The sequence below is a fragment of the Zonotrichia albicollis genome, chromosome 18 (assembly GCF_047830755.1).
Source record: "Zonotrichia albicollis isolate bZonAlb1 chromosome 18, bZonAlb1.hap1, whole genome shotgun sequence".
In the NCBI taxonomy this organism is placed as follows: Eukaryota; Metazoa; Chordata; class Aves; order Passeriformes; family Passerellidae; genus Zonotrichia; species Zonotrichia albicollis.
The window spans coordinates 10,235,007-10,251,525 of NC_133836.1; the positions used below are offsets into that span (position 1 = coordinate 10,235,007).

At 44.6% G+C, this 16,519-nt stretch overlaps 1 protein-coding gene across 1 annotated transcript; it reads left to right on the forward strand.

Moving 5' to 3' along the window:
• The first annotated feature begins 526 nt into the window (after positions 1–526).
• TMEM233 (transmembrane protein 233) lies at positions 527–16,069 on the forward strand. The gene is made up of 3 exons (XM_005493454.4): positions 527–1,040; positions 8,521–8,655; positions 14,243–16,069. The coding sequence occupies exons 1-3, from the start codon at positions 852–854 to the stop codon at positions 14,252–14,254; spliced, it is 336 nt and encodes a 111-aa protein (XP_005493511.1). The 5' UTR covers positions 527–851; the 3' UTR covers positions 14,255–16,069.
• The last annotated feature ends 450 nt before the right edge of the window (positions 16,070–16,519 follow it).

Sequence of the window (16,519 nt, forward strand, 5' to 3'; positions counted from 1 at the left end):
TGAGAGCAAAATCTCAACTTCAGCCTTCATCTGACCAAAAGTCTCTAATTTGCTGATACAGGTGTGAAGGTTTTTCTAGGACCACAGAGCAGAAACAGCCTGTTCCTTTCTCAGTGTAGGCTGCCGTGTCACTCCTCACCAGTTTGAAAACCATTATGGAAATAGATCTTTATTTAGTTGGGGTAAATGAAGATCTACTTATTTGGGGGGTTTTTTTCGCCATATGTTGTTTTACAGATAATACTGATTTCCTGGCTCTCTTTCAGGCATACCGCATAGTGGGTTTCACCTTACATATGTCATGTTCAGTAATAACGGAATAATTTGCTAAAAAATTGACCTTAATGTTTTAAATTCGTTAGTTTCTGCTGTTCTTCAATGCTTTTTGCTAAATGCAGCAAGAGGGTGGGGTTAGGAGACGGTAAATTCAGCCCAGGTGCGAGGAAATGGCTTTGCGGGCTTTTCCCCGCTTGCTGAAGCAGCTCGGACACTTGGGGACGCGAATTTAAGAAGGCAGCGCAGCTCTCCCGGGGGCTGTGCAAACTCTGCTCAAGCCCTTTAACTGCAGGAGCAGAAGTTGCTCCACAGAGGCCGGGCCAGGCGCGGGTTTCGCTGCCCGGGGGCGCTCCCGGGTTCGGGGCGCTGGGAGCCTCGGCGGGCGGGCGGCGCCGCGCTGGGCGCTCTCCCATCACCGCAGCCCGTGCTCGCAGAGCCCCGCGGCAGCCCCCCCGCCCCGCCCGGCCCCGGCCCCGGCCCCGGCCCGGGGCGGCTCCCTTGGCTCGGCGCCGCTCGGTCCCGCCTGCCTGGAGCGCTGGGCTTTCCGCGCCGCCCGCCCGCAGCAGCGCAGCCCCATGTCCGCGCTCCCCGCCGGCGCCGACATCAAGCGGGCTCTGGAGAACAGCCCCGAGACCAACATCGAGGATGAGCTGCCCGACGAGCCGCCGCCGCCGCGGCCCAAGAACTACCTGCTCCTCAGCATCCTCTCCTGCTTCTGTCCCGCCTATCCCGTCAACATCGTCGCCTTCGTGTTCGCCGTCATGGTGAGTAGCACCTCCGGCTCGGGCTCCGAGCGGCCCCGGCAGGGAAAGGGGCATCAGCCGCCCTGGAGCCGCTTGTCCCGGAGCCTGCGGACACCGGGCGAGGCAGCGAGGCTGGGAGCATCCGCAGGCGCGGGCAGGGGGACCGCCGAGCTGTCCCAGCAGCGATGGAAAGCGTGGAGTGAAAGGCAGCTTCCAACAAGTTTGCACTGTCAGGTGGCGGATTTATTCCAGTTAGCGGGGTTTGTTACATCAACTAAGGCGCGCGCTGAACTGGACACAGTATTTGTGTGAAAGTGTCAGCTGGAGAACAGAAATCAGATTTGGTTTCTGCTTTAGCTAATCAAATATATAATAGGAGTGCCTTTTTTGCAGTAAACAGGCTCTTTGATACTATTTGTTAGAATAATACAGATTATGATAATGATTGTAGGTTGTTGGCAATTGTCCGTGTAAATTGAGTATCAAACACATTGAGAGAACAGCCTTACTCCTACAATCTGAAATTGATACACGTTGTCCTTAATAACCCAGCAATCCCCTTAACTTCCAAAGGATTGTTGGAACAGAATCTCCTTCTCTGAGTTAAAAGTTGCAGAGTCAGATCCAGAGTTTTCTCGTCGTATACATGATCGGTGTTATCAGTAACACTGCAATGTATTTCTGTTGTTTAGGAGCTGAAAAAGGTTTAAAACATGTTGTGTATTTTCATCCTTTTCTCTGACAGCCAAGCTGAGAAGGTAAGTAAAAATGTAGTTATTTCTTTTTGCAATTAAGTATAAGAATAGCTAACTATGTGTAAAATATCCCAAAACACACTCTTGTAAAGTGTGATGCATAAAGATTGATGAGAAATCACATTGCTAAACTACTATTCCAAAGCTATTGTTCAAGTCCTTTTTTTTTTTTTTTTATAGTTAAGTGTTAGCTCTCTTCTTGTTTTTGTTTTGGGGTTTTGTTTTGTTTTGTTTTTTTGGGGTTTTAAAAATTTTCTTCCTTCTGTGTTTATTTCCTTTGTTGTTACCTTAACTATACAAAATGCTTTTTTCCTTATTTTGGGAAGGTTTGGTTCTGCTGGTACTCAGCATCCTTTCTGTCCATGGACACTGAAGGTGCTATATAAAGTAATGAGAGCTGATGATCTGGGGCTGGGAGCATCTGTTCCCTGTGACACTGCTTTCATCAAGGTGCTGGGGCTGTACAGAAGTTAACTGTCAAGGACAGAATTTGGCCTCTAAAGATTTTTGCACCCCATATGGAGAAATCTCCACCCCCAGCCTGGTTGAAGTTCATGCAGGCTTCTGGAGTCAGGCATCAGTAGCTGTTACCAGGGGGTTTGAAGGGTGGGAAGAGCACTTCCTGAATGCTGAACAGCCTGTGCAGGTCTCAGCTGCCCACTCCCTTACAGGGGGAAACAAAAACCAGACCAGTGACCTCCCCTGTCTGGGAATAGCTTCTGTTTCAACACATCCTACCTAAAACCTCTCCTTTTCTATAAAAATAGCATGTCCAACTTCTTTTCCACAGCCTGACCGCCCTGCCTTTCCAAGCTGCAACCTGTAACTGCTGCATTATCTTCAGCTGCAGGTTCTGCATTTTAGCCTGGGCTGGTTTTATTTCCACTTCTGCTGGGATCTGGACCTCCCTCCCTTTCTCAGCTGGAGCTGCTAAGGTTAACACTGAGATACAAGGGTGGGTTATTTTCTTTTCTTACAGAAGACACCTTTACAGTCTGCAGAGCTTACCTGAGACCTTGGGTCAGATTTAAAGACCCTCACAAGTGGGTTTTCTACAAATTTCTACTTCATACAATGGACCTGAAGGGAAAAGACCTACTGGCTTCTAGAGGGGGCATGGTTCAGCACCCTGTGTACCTGTGTCATGCCCTCCTTAACTGTTCTAAATTCAGACAATGTTTTCACTCTAAAAGTAGAGTCTGGGCTCTAACACACCCCCAAAATAAGTGACAGATTTGTCTTCAGTCTCTTCTGTCTCTTCTGCTGCCCCATTTACAACTCCAGCACTGGTTTCCTCACTCCTTTCTCACCTTTGGAGGCTCAAACCTCACCGTTACAGATCTTACCTCCTTTTCTTTATTTTTAGAATAAACCTTTTGCAAGTTCTCCTTATTGCAATAATAACTTTCCTTCTCCTTACCTGTCTGTTTCTCGTGGCAGGGTTCAGAGGAGAGCTGGTAGAAATGGCATTATTGCCATCACTGTGTTGCCATATTGGCATTACAAGAGCCCCCCTGGCCACTTGCAGGGTGAGCACTGCTCAGCATTTCTGGCAAATGGAGTTCTGTTTTCCCCAGGACTGCTGGCTGTAGGATCACTGCTCTCAATAGCCTTGTGCAGCCTCAGATGCCATCAGTTCTGCTCCTTGTTGCTTCCAGCAGCTGTGTCACACTGCTGTGCCATCAGTTGGCTCAGTCAGCCCCAGGGACACCTCCCTCAGCTCTGCCCTCTTGTTTCCCATACAAGTGTAATAACCACATTCAGGAGTTTGGGGGCAGGTACCAGGTCAGGAGGCTTCTGTGGCTCAGGGGATTTCTCTGGTGTGGGGCTGGGCTGGGCCCTGTGTCACTGAGCCCTTTGGCTCCTTCTCTGCAGTGGTGAGCCCAAAGAGCTCTCAGTGAGCTGTGCCCGAGACATGGCTGGGGTGGACTGGCTGTGTCTGTCTGGATCATGGGGGCAGAGCTAGAGGGAGGCTGTGGAATAACTCTGGGAAATGAATCAGATATTTTCAATGCCAGCACTGAGGTCTGACAACTGAACATGTTTTGTTGGCCTTTCTCAGTACCCCCCTTCAGCTGTCTTCATTTCAGAGATCTCTGTGTCAGACTAGTTCTGTAATTCCATAGAGCCTTGCATTTGTAACAACCTCCAAACAGTCTCTCCAAAGCTATTTCTCACTGATTTTTGCTCCAAACTCCCTCTTGCTGTTGACACATTTTTGTTTAATCATTTCCATGCTTCAAACAACATATGTGGTCAAGCTGTGACAATCTTGGCTCATCTGCCTCTGATAGTAACAAGTTCTTTGTCTGCATTTGTTGCCTTGTCTTTATATGGACTTCCCTAAGCAGAGACAACAAACTAGAGGGTGGTGGAAGCCGTGGGGACAGGAAAGGATGGACCTTGCTTTCTCACCTCTTTTAATTGGGATCCTAAGGAGCCATGTGCAGTGTGTTGGCTGTGGCCAGCTCAGTGACCAGCAGTGACCAATGTTTCTGTGTTTAGAAAGTTTACTTGCAGAGTTTATTATTTATACACCCCTTGTTAGGTAGCTTGTAGCTACCTGGATATCTAACACCATATGGGACAGCCTGTACTCACTTCAGGAATATTAAACAGCAGGGCTCAGCAGCTGCTGTTAAGGCATTTTTGCATGGCTCTGCCTTTGCAAACTGGAAGGTTTTTGTTTTTCCTCAGCAGCACCCTGCAGAGCCAGCTCCCCTTTCACTCCCCTGCTCAGCACCTGCCTGTTCTGAACTGCTCCCCAAGTGCCCCCTCTCCTTTGTGTTTCCCTGGGAGCTGCTCCTACAGTGAGGAGTCACCCTGAGTCAGCAGGTCTGGTTCTTCCTTAGCTCTGAACTAGAGAGTGTCTCCTTTCCAGGCACAGCCAATTAAGGTTCACCCAGCCCAGCTTACAGAGCCTAGAAAATGCTGATCAGAGAACCTCAGTCTGCTCTGCCCAGGTCTGTAACAAAAGTAGAGGAAGATTTCTGAAGTATCTCAGTGTTCTTTCATGGTTTTGCCATGATCAGTGTTCTGGGGGTGTGGAACAAAAAATACACATAAAAAGAGATTAATATTTTATAGCTAATTCAGACCATTTCTGTTCACACGAGTTTAAGTCACTTTATTGTTGAACTGAGAATGTTTTATAAATAGATGTGTGTGAACCTGGTGAAGTCACTGAGATTACTCAAGTAAATAAACAGCTGCAGAACTGTGGCTTTAATTTACATTATGACTTCATAGCCAGTGAGGTAGCAGAAATCTGAGAAATCATATGGTGTTAGGCTGAAAAGGGCTGAAATTTGTTTTAAAAGTTGGACAGACCAAATGCCTCATACAGATGCTGTGTTCTCAATATATTGCCAAGCCCTTGGAAATAAATAGAGGTAACAGTTAAAGTTTTAACAGTTGTTGTTATCTCTGTCTAATATTGAAAACTGGAAACTTGTCTAGGAGCCCTTTGAAGCAGATGGAATGAATGAATTTCAGAAAGCTTTACATCAGACCCTAACCACTCCCTCAAACCTCTTATTTTTTTATTGAATGCTTTCTAAGTTATTTCATTTAATTTAAACCTCTTCATAGAGAAACTTTGGTCTCCTTCCTGACTCTCCCAAATCCTATTCTTTACCATTAATGTTGTTTTCCTCTTCTTCATCGTGGATTTATATTAAAATGGCATTATTTATTAAAATTTGCACGGTGAATTATTTATGCAGTACCTGCAGAAATCACATGGACATTTTCCAGACTTCCTAAATACATTAGTAAAATGGCCCAGAACTGCAAGCTGATGCTGTCAGGGCTTGCTTACAACTCTGTCTCACTCTTGAGACCACAAGCCTGGGGAGCTGAGTCGATGGTGTCTGCAGAACCCCCTGCAGATGCCGTGCAAGGGGAGTGCTTTGATAAGAGGCGAGCACAAAGTCAGGGCCAGGGTGTCTGTGATGCTGCTCTGTGTTTCCCCCTGCAGCCACAGCGGCATTGCTGGGTGTTGGCACACACAGGAGGAGGTCAGTCTGCTCAAGGCCAGCTGAGCTGTGTTTCTCCTCATAATCCTTTTAAAGACCTTTCCAGATGTACTTGGAGAAAGCTCTCCTGCAGCCAGGACTGCTGGGGACCGTGGAGTGGCTTGGGTGAGAGGACAGTGCCAGCCTCTTTGTAGCACGGTCAGGGCTGGCACTGTCCTGTCTGACCATGTGCTCCTGTCCATCTCTCATTTCCATCTCCTCCCTCTTTCCCCATTATGTGCTTTCCAACCTCAATGAAATCTGACAGCGGAGCAGAGATTTTAGTGATATTCTTCGGGGACACAAACCAGAGAAATGTTTAGGCATGTGGGCTTCCAGGAAGGGAAGAAATGTATCAGTGCTCTCTTTAAGGACATGAGTGCATCAGCATCTCAGCCTTTTGTAGGCTCCAGAGAATAAGTACCTGCACTTATCCTTGAGATGCAGTTCTAGGAATGCAGGCTGTGTTGCTTTGGGACCGTCTGGGCTGGGCTGATGCTCCTGCAGTGCTGACACCACGAGTGCACCCAGCCCATTAGCTCTGTGTGCTCACTAATTGACACAGCACACACATCATGCCCCTCATTGCTTTCCTGCCTGGGAGAAATGGCTCTACAGCAGTGCTTGGTGTGCTCTGAACTTCATCCCTTCCCTGCCCTCCACAGTCTCAGCTCCTCACTCTGTTGTTCTGTTAGCTGCAAAAAGTGATTTGTAGCTGAAGCACTTTCACTTTTTGGCACTTGGTGATACCTCATACAGTCGTTTTCTAGAGACAATCTGAATTCTCTAGTCCAGAGAGCAGTTAATTTGATCAGGTTCCCATATCTCTCCCCCTACTCTTCCCATTTCTCTGATACCTCCTGAAATATATACAAGATAGTAAAAACCATGTTGTGACTAATCTGATTCCCTGAGGAAGTATGCTGAGTTCAATAGTGAAATCTGATCTAGAAATCTGGACTCAGTGTTATGGCTTATGAACTCAAACTCTCACGATTTTACAAAAGAATTCTTAGGAATAATGCCCTTTTTAATGCTTCGGTAGCATCTCATTCTTGGGAAAAAAAAATCTACAAACTGTGTTTAGACTCATATACTACAGTATTTTGTGTGGTTCTCCTTTAAAATGGTTTGGTTAAACCAAAAATTAATTCAGAAAATCCTATGGTCTGTCTCACAAAAGCCTAGAGGGTCAGAGTGGTCCTATCACACATTGCAATCTGAGCATGTAATGAATGTACAGCATCTGCTAAGTCACGGGTGGGCAGAGAAAAACTCGAGTCCTTTGAGGTAATAGGGGAATATCTGATGCACACCTCAGGATGGATATGATCATAATTATCAGTGTCTATGATCATAATTATCAGTGTCTTCCAGAAATGCAAAGGAACACAACTTCTAGCCCATGAGGATGGCACTCAGATATTTTGTTCAGATGACCTATATTTTTTCAGTTTGTATTTTTCCCACCACTAGCAAACTACCTATTAATTCTTCAAACTTTGTTTGGAAAAGTAAAATATTGGAAAAATAGGTAATTAGTAAGCCTTTTAAAGTTTTGCTGAGACTTTCTCTAAAAATGCAGCCTGTTTATGCTCTTTTTTTATGCTTATATCTTGTAAAGCATAAAAATTTATCTCACTACTAGTGAAGTGGCCAAATAATAATTCCCATATACTACAAAACTATTTCCAAATATAAAAGCCACTGGTTTATGCAAGTGGGTTGATATTGGTTTGATAGCTTTTATGCTGGTGTGTGTGGTATTTTTTGGGTCCCCTATCATTGGGAGGAAAGAGAATCTGACTTCATGTTCTTAGAAGGATAATTTATTATTTTATGATATTATATTAAAGAATACTATACTAAACTATACTAAAGAATATAGAGAGGATATTTACAGAAGGTTAGACGATACTAATGAAAAACTCGTGACTCTCTCCTGAGCCTTAACACTGCTGGCTGTGATTAGCCATTAAGTTAAAACAATTCACATATTGGAGAAACAATCTCCAACCACATTCCAAAGCAGCAAAACACAGGAGAAGCAAATCAGATAATTATTTTCTTTTTTCTGTGAGGCATCTCAGCTTCCCAGGAGAAGAATCCTGGGCAAGGGGACTTTTCAGAAAATATGACGGTGACAGGTGTGTATTATATAAACAAAGCCCCACTGCTGAACAACAACAACAACAAAAAAAGAGCTGTAGCTTCAATGAAAATTGTCTGAATTCAATGAAAATTGTACTGAAAATTGTCAGCAGTGGAGAGAGATGGGGACACTGACTCGGTGATCAGAATCCAATTTTATTGTGGGATACAAACACATACTATTTCAGGGAGACTAGTAATGTGCACTAAAATAATTAAGTTAAAATCACGTACACAAACTTATGCATATAACAACATCTCTTGCTTGCGGAGTTTAATGGGATTTTCTTTTTCTGGTAAACCCATTTGATTTAATCTTCTTGCAGTCCAGGTCTAATTTTCAAAGTTCTGTTTGCTTTTGCCAAAGCATCCTGTTATCAAATCTCTTATGTTTACCAGGTCCAAAGTCCATCATCTGTCCTGTGTCCCCCAACATTCCAACAGAAAATGAGTGGAACAGAAAATTGGTTACCTTGGCAGTGGACATTGATTTGTTCTGTCGGTTCAGCGCTGCCGTGCCGCTTTGCCAACAGGTTTGTGTGTGAAGGCAGAGTGTGATTCCCTGTTTGCCCCCTGCAGGCTCTGAACAGTTACAACCAGGGGGACATAGAAGGCTCCAAGCGGCTGGGTCGCAACGCGCTCTGGGTGGCCGTGGCCTCCATCATCATCGGCCTCGTCATCATCGGCATCTACTGCGCGGTTCACTTCACCACGGTGAGCAAGGGCTCCCACAGCCCTCCCTCGAGGCACTGCCACAGCCACCTCTCTTTATCTACCCAGGGATGCATGTATGCTTTCCAAAAGGATGTTATTGTATTCTACAATTTAGAAAATTCTGTTGTCTGTGGTTAAACACAAGCGGCTCTGTCTTAGCAGCAGGTGGTTTTCTAGAAACTCTTGCAGCTCCAATATGTTTTTTCCTATTTTGGCCAGTTGCTTTTTGGTTTTTCTCCTCCTCAGCTTCACCATCTTTCAGACCAAGTGACCTGAGATTTTTAAATTTCAGGTAACAGAGTCCCCAGGTGATAATTTTCAGTCCCATGGTCTGGCCAACTGATCTTTTAGCTCTGCAAGGAGGAGACAACAGTCAGTTACTCCTCTACTGTTTGACAGTAAAACAGATGACCAGAACTATATCAGAAGTGATCCAAAATGTCATTCTGACTTATGTCTCTGTGGGGTAAGGCCCTTCACTCTCCATGCTGTGTTATTGTCCTCCCACACCTGCAATAATAGAAACAAACAGATGAACAAATGAATCTCTGGGGTTACCCAAATGGATTACTGGAAAAGAGAACAAAAGCAATTGAGGGTATTGATAATCTTTCTTAAGGTTGTGCAACAATGTGTTCTTTTCTCCACAGTACTGTGCACTTCCCATTAAAATAACCAATTTAAATGAATTTATTATTGGCTGGTTTGGTTGGAGGGCATTTCAGTGCACTGTACAAACTTATGCATAAGCTATAAACAGAGAACACCCCATTTACCACTGAAATGAAGACATCTCTGGGGAGTGGAATGCAGTAACTGGTTAAACGTGTACAGCATTTTCATACAAAAATTGAAGTACAACATATTGAGCTGCAGGGAAGTTACTGGACAGGGGGTCCAGCTCTGTGGGACATTATCAGATGTTGTTTCAGACTCTAAGTGTCCTGTGCATTCAATAATTTTCTGTGCATTTTGCAAGCATGAGTCTTGGTTCAGCTTGTGTTCAGCTCATTCAGCTCTGGCAGATTTAAACCCAAGGCCCTTCAGGCTGGGGGTGCCAAGTTTTGTAATTGACAGCAGCAGTAAATTCCACCACCTTACTCATCATTTCTCAGGCAAGGAGAGCAGCTCAGTTATTTTTTCAAAGTAGGGGAGGGAAGGGCAGTGAGGAGTGGCAGACAGCACTGGCCAGAAGCATTCACAGTGACCAGGCAGGAGCAAACCAGTATAATACAACTTTGTTTTCTTTTGAGGACTTTTTAATTTGATTTTGGTTCTGGGAGGTTTTTTTTTTAAGAGAAAACTCTCTGTTGGGTAGAAGCTGCCTGGGAACCCTCAGAAGGCTGCTGGGATATTAATTTCTGTACATAGTTTCCACAGAGCTTCCTTGGCCAAATGGTGCCATGACTTTTGTGAGGAGTCCAGGTTCACTGGATTCACTCTTCTCTCTGCCCTTCCAGCCTCTTCACTGCTCCCCTTCTCCCTCTCACTTGTCACCCTCTAAAGAGCCTTTGCTTCTAGGAAAGGATTTGATGGCAACAACAATCTTTTGATGTGAAAATGAGTGAACAGAAGCACCCAGCTGGTCTTTCCACTCTCCATGCTTACCTGGGTCCCCTCTGTTGCCTTACTCTTGGACATTTTTACTTTATACTAAATTGTCTTAGTCTGACATTCCACTGCTGTGAATGGCTTTTCACACTCCATTCAGTGACCTCACGCCCATTTGTGCCTTTCTCATGATTATTTACTGACAGCCACTCTGCTGGAGTGATTGTAAATTAATTCTATGCTAACTTTAATATATGTTTCAATATTAGTAAGGTAGCACAAAATAGCCTTGGTCCAATAATATGGCAGATTTATTTGATCACCATTAAGCACAGATTTAATGTTTCCATGACCTACACATGCATTTTTCCTGGAAGTTAGACTTCAGCAATATGCAGGAAAAGCTTGACGCTTCCAAGATTAATTCCTGTTCTTTATCCACTTGAAATTAATCAGATACCACAGTTCTTCCTGCTGACATTCCTTGTGGCTTCTTTTGGTCTTCAAGGGATAACAAATCTCACTGCAAATTACCTTGGGGAGATACTGCTGCCAGTATCAAAGATGCAAAGTGTACTGAGAACTTGAGTTCTCTTCCACAACATGAAGCCTCTGAGAGGCAACACAAGTGAGACATCCAAGTCAGGTTGGCAGGGAGGAATCTCTATCAATTGTTACACAACTTTTCTTATAGATACAGAAACTTGAGTCAGACTCAGCTGCCTCTGAAGCCTCCTTTAAAACAACTCCACATGCCTCAGCCAGGAGAAAAATATCCAGTCAGGTGTGTTGAGGGCAGAAATGGTAGAAGTTGCAGAGATTCCTGCTTTGAGCAAACAATGATTTTATACCACCAATAATACTCCCAAATGTACCCCCAATAATAGTGCCAGACTTGGGAAGAGGAAGACCCTTTCACTTTTCAGCAAACCCTCACTTCCAAGTGTCCTCATGTGCCTTCCTTGGTTGGTTCAGTCACAGAGCAGCAGTAGCACAGGAATAACAGCAGCCAACACCTACACATCTACTGCAGGGAAGAAACAGCCTTGACTTCTCATTTTGAGGATTTACTCAGAGCTAAGTCAGCTTGGGGCTTCTCCTGCTGCCTCAGAGAGCCTCATTTGTCTCAAACACTGGCATGTTATCTTTAGCAAACATATATTAAGATATGTAGTGATACATATTTATATCCTGGAGCAGGGCCCACCCAACACTTGGGAACCATCTATGATCTGCAGCCATGGCCCTAAGTGTAGGCAAGGGGAACCATCACTTGCATCACTGGAGCTGACAGCCCAGCAACAGAACTTGTGTGTCCTGATCAGTGTGAAGTGGCATGTCCCTCATCCTGCTGAGAGCCCTGAGTGCAGAGCAGTGCTGTGTGTGAGATCAGGGCTGGGCCTCGTTCCACACTGGGCCAAATTTATTCTTACTCTTCCCCATTTGCTTTTAGCCTCCCCTGTCAGCTTCCCCTGTGCCCCTGCCTTGCCAGTCCCGAGGGCTGAGTTACATTTCCAGGGCTTGCTCCGATGTAACTTTAGCTGGCATTTGTGTCACCACAGTCCGGGCCTGCGTGTGTGCCTCAGGCATGTTGTCCATCAAGAAGTGCAGTGAGAAATGGGATGTATTTTCCTTCCCTGAGGGGACAGCACCGTGACCTGGAGCAGGGCAGGGCTGTGTGCCACAGCCTGTGTGTGCCATACCCTGTTTGCTCCCACCCAGTGCCCCTGTTCTCATCATGCTCCTCTCAGAAACCTTTCCCCAGACTTGCACAGGCTTGCAGTCAGCCTTCCCACTTCTGGGCATTTTTTTCAGCAAAAGGTGGTGATCTTGTCAGTCAGTGAGGGCTCTCAAGTCATTTACAATCTGTGTTTTCAGAGCTGCATCAACATTTTTAAAGCAGATTCCAAATTCTGTTTTGGTTTGGGTTTTGCTGACATGAGACACCCTTGGATTACATTTGAGTTCTGCTGGCAGGGTTCAGAGAAACAAGAGCCTGGGCTGGATCCTCCTTAATTAAGTGAAGGAGATCCTAGGTATCCCAAACCCTATTCTTAACTGGATCTAAACATGTCATATTCTACTTCATGCTGCCATGTGAGTAGTTCAGAACACTAGTCAGCTCCTCACAGCACACACTAAACCACGTCTGGTGTCTGAGTGACACTTTGCAGTGCTGCTCACATGAGTTTTGCCACCCAGCTGAGCCACGAGGCATTTCATATACAGCCCACATCTTCTGTGCTCCTCTCTTGTGGACTTCTGCAGTCTGGACAAGTAGGAGTGAGCCAAGCAGAAATGTGGAGGGTGAGTGAGAGGTGTTAGAGAGAAGTAAAAACTCCAGTAGACTGAGACAGCAACAGTTTTGCTCTGAGGAAGGAAGCCAAAACACTGTGAGCTTGGAATTTTATGCAAACCATTAGGATATTTCAATGCTTTCGTAGAGGAGCCTGAACTTCTGACCCCTTCTTTAATCTCCCTTGATTTAGAACTTCACCCCAGGGAAGCCACAGAAATGCCACCTGTCAGCATGGCTTCCAAGGAACACAGAGCCAGCCAGGCTGTGAGGAAAGCACCAGCTTGCACTGCTCAGAATCAGAAGGGTTTTAAATCAAGCTCGTGTGCAGTAATGCAGCATTGGTAATTCCAGGTAGAAGGAAAGGAAGTGTTTAGACTGTGCAGCTGGGACAGATGTACACATACAGTTTCCTCACTGACTTAGAAATAATTCTTCAGGAGGAAAAGGAGTGCAAGTTTATTTTTGGTATCTGTGCTGTCCTGTTCCTGAAGCTCTCAGAAGCCTTGCAGACATTCCACTCAGTGACTGCCTGTCTTTCAGAGACAGGACAAGCTGAAGACCAGCACGAGAACAGGGATTACTCAGCCAGCCTCCAGATCTTTACACTGCCCATCCTGTCCTCTGCACCTTACCATAAAAATAAACGAGTTAGGGTCTGGTGCTGCAGGGACTGGCCTGCCAGTAAGGGACAGAGCTCCAAGCCTGAAGTCAGGGCATTCCTGTTCTTTAATTCTTGGTGTCCACCCGGCCAGGGAGCTCATACTGCTGCTTTTCTATGGTAAGGGCACATACTGGTTATTTCCTTGATTTACTGGATTTGTGAAACCGTAGGAGCTTAAAGTCCTCTACCTGTTTCTCAAAGTGTTCCCTCCCTCATCTGGAAGGCTGAGCAGTGGCACAGTGTGCAGGTGCACAGACAGTGTGGTTACATCAGCCTGACTTCCTTAGCAAACCACATGAAAAATCCTGGTCCAGAAAGAGCTGTTTCATCTGTGCACAGAGGAGATGTTCCCACTATGGATTCTACCCACTGGAGCCATGAGCAGCATCCAAGGGACAGTCAGCAAAGGCATCAATGCTGTCTGCAGGATATATTTACTGGGCAGTGCCTGGGGTCCCAAATCCCTCCTTGAGGAGCTGCTAGAGTGTATCTGCCTGATGAGGAGATCCCTCAGACTCCAGCAGAACCCAGAATCCAGAGATATTTCAGGGCATCCATGGTATTATCTGAGAGCTTTCCCCTACACAGGAATTTGAGGGAACTCCTCAGATCTTTGCTCTCCTAGTGCAGATGCACACACAGGACAGGTTTCCCAGTCCTTTTAAAGCATGTTCAGTGTTACTGTGGAATTTACCAAGTTCTCCACTGCTGGAGGGTTGTTCTTGTCTGACTGCTTTATGTACCACTCCAAGGAAGCAGAGATGCCTTTGACCTCATGAATCTTTGTCAAGTGAGAGTCCATTTCCTGGAATGGAAGGCCCTGATTTGCATTGATTCAGGTAACCCAGTTTAAAAATTCAGTTCGGATTGACAGATGACCAATGCCATTAGAAACTCAGCTCTTTGACTCAAAACTGTATTGAGCTGCTAGTCTAGAGGGATGTTTGTTAAGAGAACAAGTACCACTAATGTGGCATAATGTATCCATTAGATCTGTAGAATTAATAATTTAAACTCACAGGGCAAACTCTCTGTCTTCTCCTCCTTTAAACACACATATTTCTGTGTCCTTGCAGCATGCTATCTGAAGACCAGGACTGCACTTGGATGATATCAACATGTAAACCTCTGGAGGGGGAAAAAGAAGAGATGGAAACCATTCCAGACTGTTAGCTCTGACCCTACACGTCTGCAGAGGCATGTTGCTGGTGAATGAACTGATAGCCCAGTTAGTTAATCAGCATGGCGTGACCAGGTTTTCCAAACTATTTATTTATAAGACATTTCAGTATAAAGCAGCATTTTCTCTTTTACCCTAATGTATAATGAGATCTTGCCCTAAAACAAGAATCCCTTTTCTTTCTCTTTTCCATGGAATGTATGCTGGATCTGTGATGTTCCCTGGCTGACCCCGGCCAGACAAAGCCAACATATCCAGACTGTTTATGGTGCACAGTATAAGATCTGATGCACAGCCCACTGAAGCTAGTAGGAGAACTCCTGTTACTTCTGGCAGATTTTGGATCAGGCCATTAAGGATTTTTTCATTACTTTAAAATAGTCTCAACATGACACAACTGTACCCATGGGTTTGTGATTTTACCCTGCTCTGTGATTTTATAATGCCGTGGGCGCACTCTGACTCAGCAGCTGCTTTCTTTTGTCATCCTCAGCTTTTAGAACTTTACCTTGGATTTTTAAACACCTGGGACCGATTTCAATCACTTGATTATTGAGACTCTTGTTCCATTGCACCCATGTTTTTCTTAATGATTTTTTTTGTTTTGTTGTCTTTCATTGTTGCACTCCCTTGACGTAGCTCCTGTCCTGCATTAAATTTGCACTGATCATATTTTCCTCTTTAAACCTCACATATGTAAAAAGTTCCTATTTTTTTATCTGACAAAAGATCTTCTTTTTAAACAGATGTCCTTCATCCCTTTGTTGTTGTGCTTCTAGCAAGGCACATTGTTCCATTGTGTTCTGCTTTGTTCATGTGGGTTTTGTTTAGCTCATCCTCTCATCTCTGTGACTGGTCTGTGTATCACTGCAGTTAGAGATGGACAGACTTCTGCACCTCTGCCTAGTTACAGACACACTTCCTGGTCCTTACACACTACTCAGCAAGCAGCCTCAGGTTCCAGAATTGATGGCCTCTAAATTACTGCAGTTTCTTGATACCTTGTGAAAATCTAGCACGGGACAGCTGTTTTCATTAGCTGTTTCGCAGAATACAATTGTTTTGTCACACAAATATTCTATGTTAAAAGGAGTGAGCTCTGGTGAGCATTAAGATGTGGCTGCACCCTCAGCAGCTGCTGCTCTGCTTTATTACCACACCTTCAAGAGAGCTGTGCCAACTTCCATTCCCTCTCCCTGCACCAACATCAACCTGGAGCGACTGCCCAGAAATCCAGGGAGTTCTGCAGGTGAGACAAGAATCATCTGTCAGGAGTTCAACAGCCTATTAAAAACAAACAAAAAAAAATCCTCCCAGAAACCTTTACCTGTTAAAGCATATGCCTGGAAGTAGCATGTATTTTTTGTGCCTTGATATTATATTTTCAATGTGCTTTTTCGCTTTCCTTCCTGCCAAATTCTGTTTTTCATTGAAGTCAGTGAAGCATTACCTCTCCTTAATTCCTGCAGTATTAAACTTCACAAACACTGGTGAAGTCAGTTGATTTATTAAACATTTACACTGATCAGATTTGTCCACATGGGAATCTTGCCACTGATTTTGATGATCCCAAGAATTGGCTGTTCTGTGAACTCCTCTTTAGTTTTTGAATACTATTTTAATGGTCTGATATGTCTTGTGGGACTTTTAGTAGCTTGCCTTATTATCAGATATTATAGAAATGTCATTGACAAGTGGAATAAAATTACTTTTAATTCATGTCTATTCTGGTATGTGGGAAGTGTCTTTCCTAAGTTTTGCTGCCTCTTCCACTGGAAAGAGTAATATCCCTTTTTCTAAGCCCTTGGACAGTTTCAGAATGAGGTGAATCACAGCAAAAGGAGGTTTCCAAAGTTATGTGGGCACCAGAGGATAGGGATATGCAACTTGAAGTATTTTTTAAACTGCCTGACAAGGGTTGAGATCAATAGGAGCTAGACACCCGACTTGTTCAGAAGCTTTTGAAAACCATACTGGAAATCTAACTTGCATCTTGTTCCTCATAAATATCTTTGAAGTCTCACTCTTAATACAATTGAGAATTGAGCCATTGTACCTTCAGTGCTTCTGAAGATAAATGTTGGTACCTTACAGTGCTATTGATTGGTATAAAAATAAAGGCTTTATATTAAACCACTTAATGTGACAGAGAGGAGAGAATGCAGCAATTCCT